Consider the following 6,622-nt stretch of genomic DNA (forward strand, 5'->3'; position numbering starts at 1 on the left):
TGCAGAATCTCCTGTGTTTTATATCTGCATTTTACTTTGGCATTAGATACACGTTGATATTGAGTATATTGGTTATGGGAGCCGCTTTCTGCGTTAAAAAAGCTGCAGATTTTTTCTATACCCAAGATAAAAGAAAATGAGATATGGACATTGAACCGGTGCTTGCAGAAATCTTTAATGGCACCGTGATTACCCATAGGGCCTTGCTGAAGCGCCGATGAAATGCGCAGGCGTCAGGCTGAGGCCGTCCCTGAGTTTCACGCATGCGCGCAGTACACAGAAGCCTTTGAAAACGTCGGTTGCAGGTAAGAGTGATTAACCGTGTTTTTATCTTAAACACTGACTTCAGGATAATTCCTCCGAATTTCGGACACCGTGGGCAGCAATCCCGTGACAGTCCTGCCCTCTTCCCTCTCTATCAGCCCCACGATCCGTACACGGGCCCCGGGGAGCTTCCGGCTGATGAGGGAATGGGAACCGATGGATCTCTCAGACAGAGCTGAGCTCCAGCTATCTAAATGCAAGGATTAGGAACTCGGAGAAAGGGAACAAAATCTTTTGCATCAGCAGTTGAGAAAATCGGCATTAGCACACTTTTCCGTAGATGCTGTCTGGCCTGCTGAGCTCCTCCAGTATTTTGTGTGTGTTGCTTCCTGTACCTCCTCTTGTTCTGGACTTTTCTACCGGTGAGAACATGTTTCATCCCATATTCTCTGGGTACGTAATGACATCAAACACCTTTGCCCTGGGCAACAAGTAGCTTTCACATCACAAATGTGTCAGTCTCCAGTGAGACAGACTACTGCCCTTCCCTTCATATACAATGGCATTGCATTCACTGAGTTCACCACCGTGAGTCATTGGGGGAGGGTTCAGGGGGAATATTTATGCAGAATACAGAAACTGGGGATGCCTGTTTCCATTTTGGTGATGTAAAACTTGCTGGAGAACTTGCAAGTGGGAAGAAGTGGAGTGATATTCGGAAATCTGACTTTTTAAAGCATAATTTAGCAAGCAAAGCACATATGGACAATGTGAAAAAGTTTTGGTGAGAAAATCCTCCATTTCCTGTTACAGGCCTGCTACATAGGTTGTGTGAGAGTGCAGATGAACTCGATCAAACCCAGACGAGATCAAAGTTCCTATTGACAGTGATTTGCTAGCCGTGATAATGAATACCTCTCTATATAAAATTCACTGTGCCCATCTTGTCACTGGGTTAAAAATGCACAGCACAAGATTTATCTGCACACTGGTTATTACAAATTAGAGGGGAGATTATTACAAATTAGAGGGGTATTAGAGGAAAGGAGGGGAGACCTCCAGTGTCCCTGATGCCCTCACCTACAAGATGTGCATCCAGCTGCAGCTTGTAACCCTGCACTTCAATGAGCTGCTTGAAATGGATGAATTCCATATCATCCAGCAGTTGGAGGGGGGTGATAGATATGACATGAAGAGAGGTGAGCTACTCCCAAGGTGCAGGACACAGGAAACTGGGTGAGAGTCAGGAAGGGGAATGAGGTTAAATAGGCATCGCAGAGTACTCTTGTGGCCATTTCACACAACAACAAGTGGACCACTTTAGAAACTGTTGGGGGGAATTACCTGGCAGAGGAAAGTCAAAAGGCTGATAGGGGATTTGTTAGTTAGAGGAAGAGAACAAGAGGGGATGAATATCCTAGTGGTAATATCCTCATGCCATCTTTTAGCCATCCTGATTGATTTCTTATGTGTTCTCTTGCATTTCTTATACTCCATAAGAAAGTGACTGCCTATCCCTGTTATGCAATTCCATTTTGTGCTTTACCAGGGTCTCAATATCTCGTGCAATTCAAGTTTCCCTACAGTTTCTATCTTTACCTTTTATTCTGACATACCCGCTTACTACTTTCAAAATTTTGCTTTGAAGGCCTCCCATTTACCAAGCACATCTTTGCCATAAAGCAGCCTGTCCCAATCCACAGTTGCCAGATCCTAGTGTTGATTCCAGGTGTTGATCCATGTCCTGAACACATCCACCTTTCCTACGCTGCTCCTTGTATTGAAATATACAGGGCTCAGCATATTCACTGTACCATGCTCAGCTTTTTCATTCCTGACTTTGTCTGAGGCCTGAACAACATCTGTCTCCACAACCCCACCACCATCTGTTCTGTTATTCAGGCTCCCATTCCCCCTGCAACTTTAGGTTAACCCTCTTTACCCCCACCTCCCACCATGCAGATCTATCACCCCTTTGGCTTTCCTCACCCAGATCAATAAAAAGGAGGTGCATACCAGGTACAGGCAGAGAGGAACAAATGGGGTTCTTATGAAATACAGGAAATTCAAGTGAACACGTATGAAAGAAATAAAAGAAGGCATGAGGTTTCCCCAGCAGACAAGTTGAAGGAGAATCCTCAGGGATTCTGCAGACATGTTAAGAGCAAAAAGATTGCAAGGGAAAAAATTAATTCTCTGGAAGATCAGAATGGTAATCCACATGAAGGATAGCATAGACTTGGGGAGATTTTTTTTGCATCCGTATTTACTCAGGAGATGGACACAGAGTCTATAGAAGTGAGGCAAAGCCGCATCAACTTCATGGACCCTGTACAGATTACAGAGGTGGAGGGGTTTGAGGCAAATTAGTGTGGATCAATCCCCAGGGCCTGACAAGTTGTTTACTAGGACCCTGCGGAAGACAAGTGCAGAAATTATCGGGGCCTTAGCACAGATATTTAAATCACCCTCAGTGACAGGTGAGGTACTGGAGGATTGGAGGACAGACAATGTTGTTCTGATGTTCAAGAAAGGCTGCAAAAATAAACTAGGAAATTATACGTTGGTGAGCTTGACATCAGAACTGGGAAAGTTATTGGAATGTGTGTGCAGGAACCAAGTATATACTGTAAGTATTTGGATAGGTATGGACTGATAAAGGATAGACAGCATGGCTCTCGCCAATCTTATAGTCTCTTGCAGATGTTCTCAGGAAAGTGGATGAAGGCAAGGCAGTATATGTTGTCGACATGAACGTTAGCAAGGCACTTGACAAAGTCTCATATGGGAGGTTGATCAAGAAGATTCAGTCACTCAGCATTCAAGATGAGATAGTAAATTGGATGAGACACTGTCTTTGGGAGAAGCCAGAGTGTGGTAGCAGATGGTTGCCTCTCTGACTGGAAGCCTGTGGCTAGTGGTTACCACAGGGATCAGTGCTGGATCTGTTGTTGTTTGTCATCTATATCAGTAATCTGGATGATAGTGTGGTTAACTGGATCAGCAAATTTGTGGGTGACACCAAGACTGGTGGTGTAGCGGACAGTGAGGAAGACTATCATGGCTTGCAGTGCGATCTGGACCAGGTGGCAAAATGGTTTGAGAAATGGAAAATGGAATTTAATGCAGACCAGTGTGAGCTGTTGCACTTTGGTCTGACCTACCAAGGGAGGTCTTTCACGGTGATTGGTCGGACACGGAGGAGTGTTGTAGAAGAAACGGACCTGGGAATACCTTAATTCACTGAAAGTTGTGTCACAGTTAGATAGAGATGGAAAAAAAGATTTCAGCCCAATGGCCTTCATGAACCAAAGTACTGATAACAATAGATGGATGTTATCTTGATTTCTAGAAGACATTGGTGAGGCCTAATTTGGAGTATTGTGTGCAGTTTTGGTCAACTACCTACAGTAATGATGTAAAAGAGGTTCAGAGAGTTCAGAGAAAATTCACAAGGATGTTGCCAGGTCTGGAGAACTTGGGTTGTAAGGAGAGATTGAACAGGTCAGGACTTTATTCCTTGGAATATAGAAGATTGAGGGGAGATTTGATGGAGGTATACCCCAACTATGAGGGTTATAGATAGGGTAAATGCAAGCTGGCTTTTTCCGCTGAGATTGGGTGGGACTACAACCAGATGCCATGGGTTAAGGGTGAAAGGTGAAATGTTAAGGGGAACATGAGGGGAACTTCTTCACACAGACGGTTATCCGGCTGTGGAATGAGCAGCCAGCACAAGTGGTGCATGCGAGCTCGATTTCAACATTTAAGAGGTTTCTGTTGGTACCTGGATGGTAGAGGTGTGGGAGTGGGCTGTTTTAATAGTTCAGCACAGACCAGTTGGCCCAAAGGGCCTGTTCTGTGTTGTAATTTTCTATGACTGTTACAAAAACCTGAAATAATGTTACTATTCACTTTAATTCTTTTTAACAGCTGTATGGACCAACGATTCATCTGGGCAGGAAATTTTTACATGGCTCTAGAGCTGTGGCACTTTAAATTAACAGTGCATAAAAGAAAATCCTAGCTGCACATCAACAAAGGCTATTTGTGTGAGATTGTTTCAGTTACTGTGGAGCCAAGAACCCATGCAGCTCAGGGGGAACAGGGAATAATACCAATGGAGAGAGTCAAACTGAGCCAAGTCACAGATTGGAGATGGCAGAAACATGGAAACAAAAACCTACAGCACAATGCAGGATCTTTGGTCACAAAACTGTGCCAAAGATGCCCTTCCCTGAGAAATTAGGCCTCTAATTTTCTGAGCTCCATATATCTGTCCAGGGGTCTCTTAAAAGACCCTATTGTATTCGCTTCCACCACTGTCACCAGCAGCCCAATCCACGCACTCACCACGCTCTGCATTTAAAAAAATCTTACCCCGATACCTCCTCTGTATCCATTCTTATAGAGACAGAAAGAACATCAGAGAATTTGATAGTTATTACAGATACCAGCTAGAATATCATCAGTTAGAAGATGATTTCTCTCTCCAACTTGGGTTGAACTTCACTGTAACAGTGTGATGTCAGATCACACCTTGGCAACTCAAGTGATCTGATTTGAAATAATGACGTATTCCCACTGATGGAATTTGTAAATCTTTTTTTCAGGTTAAAAATGACAAGGAATTTCTCTACGGGAATCTCGAACACAACACGCCAGTTTTGCTGTCTTTGTCCAGATATTTAAGAAGCGGAGCAAGGGAATCACTCGATCATCCTTCCTGCTCAGACTGTGGGGAGGGATTCACTCGATCATCCTTCCTGCTCAGACTGTGGGGAGGGATTCACTCAATTGTCCGACCGACTGGCACGCCTGTCATTTTACAAAGGGGGAGCCCATTCCCCTGCTCAGACAGTGGGAATGGATTCAGTCGGTCTTCTCAACTAAAGGTACATCAGCAAGTTCACACTGGGCAAGGCCACTCACCTGTTCCGTGAGTGAGAAGCGATTCAGTTGGTCAACCCACACGTGGACACACCAGTCAGTTCACACTGGGCAGAGGCTGGTCATCCACTGAATTTGTGGGGAAAGATTCACTCGGTCATCTGTCCTAATGGCTCACCAGAGAGGTCACACTGGGAAGCGGCCATTCACCTGCTCGGACTGTGGGAAGGGATTCACATACTCATCTAAACTGAAGGTACATCAGCGAGTTCACACTGGGTATAAGCCATTCACCTGCTCAGAATGTGGGAAAGGATTCGCTCAGTCATCCGAACTACGGAGTCATGAACGAGTTCACACTGGGGAGAAGCCGTTCAGCTGCTCAGTCTGTGGGAAGAGTTTCACTTTGTCATCTCTCCTACTGAGGCACCAGTCAGTTCACACTGGGGAGAGGCCATTCACCTGCTCAGACTGTGGGAAGGGATTCACTCGATCATTCTCCCTACAGAGACACCAGTCAGTTCACACTGGGGAGAAGCCATTCAGCTGCTCAGACTGTGGGAAGGTATTCACTGAGTCATCCCACCTACTGGTACACCAGTCAGTTCACACTGGAGAGAGGCCATTCACCTGCTCAATCTGTGGGAAGGGATTCATTCAGTCATCTCATCTACAGATACACCAGCGAGTTCACACTGGGGAGAGGCCGTTCACCTGCTCAGTCTGTGGGAAGGGATTCACTCGGTCATCCCACCTACAAGCACACCAGTCAGTTCACCCTGGAGAGAGGCCATTCACCTGCTCAGTCTGTGGGAAGGGATTCACTCGGTCATCCTCCCTACAGAGTCACCTGCAAGTTCACCCTGGAGAGAGGCCATTCACCTGCTCAGACATTGGGAAAAGATTCAGCCAAATCCAATGAATGTGCATCGTTGAGTTCACACTGGGGAGAAAGTTTCGATAAGCTGCATGCTGGATAATTGTCCATCTCTGTTGCTGAATGCAATTTCGAGACTGACTGTTGGTGCTGAACTCTGCAATTATTACTGCTGCTCACCACACCCAGTTCTGCACCCTGGTCACTGGACATGGGAGGAGTTTCTTCTGCTGCACATTCACCTTTAATGGGACTGGTGTTTAGTATTCTGGATCTGAGAGAAATAAATCTGTTAATTTTAAACTCTGTCTTTGGTAATTAATTGAACTTATAACACACCTAGTATACAGTAGAGAGTCAACGTAGGCCAGCTTACCCTGCCAGTGATTCATTTCTATGACAGTCCTAATAAATCTTCCCCTGTTGTTCATCTCTCACTCTCCCTGTGGTGATGGGTTCCAAACAGTCACAACTCTGTGGGTGAAGAGGTTTCCCTTGAATTTTCTGCAGACTGAAGAAGTGGAGCTGACTGCAGCTCTGTCTGAGATGTTCTTCACCCCTCCAATCTCTGGCCTGAGGAAGAATGACATT

The 6,622-nt window shown here is 45.3% G+C and overlaps 1 protein-coding gene across 1 annotated transcript; it reads left to right on the plus strand.

The window, feature by feature from the left end:
* The first annotated feature begins 237 nt into the window (after nt 1-237).
* Nucleotides 238-6,304, plus strand: LOC132388858 (zinc finger protein 239-like). The gene is made up of 2 exons (XM_059961286.1): nt 238-305; nt 4,878-6,304. The coding sequence occupies exon 2, from the start codon at nt 5,324-5,326 to the stop codon at nt 6,074-6,076; it is 753 nt and encodes a 250-aa protein (XP_059817269.1). The 5' UTR covers nt 238-305; nt 4,878-5,323; the 3' UTR covers nt 6,077-6,304.
* Nucleotides 6,305-6,622: the final 318 nt, after the last annotated feature.

The sequence above is a fragment of the Hypanus sabinus genome, unplaced genomic scaffold (genome assembly GCF_030144855.1).
Source record: "Hypanus sabinus isolate sHypSab1 unplaced genomic scaffold, sHypSab1.hap1 scaffold_429, whole genome shotgun sequence".
In the NCBI taxonomy this organism is placed as follows: Eukaryota; Metazoa; Chordata; class Chondrichthyes; order Myliobatiformes; family Dasyatidae; genus Hypanus; species Hypanus sabinus.

Excerpts from the sequence above, each read along its gene's own strand:
- LOC132388858 (XM_059961286.1), top strand. The coding sequence starts at position 5,324 with ATGGCTCACCAGAGAGGTCACACTGGGAAGCGGCCATTCACCTGCTCG.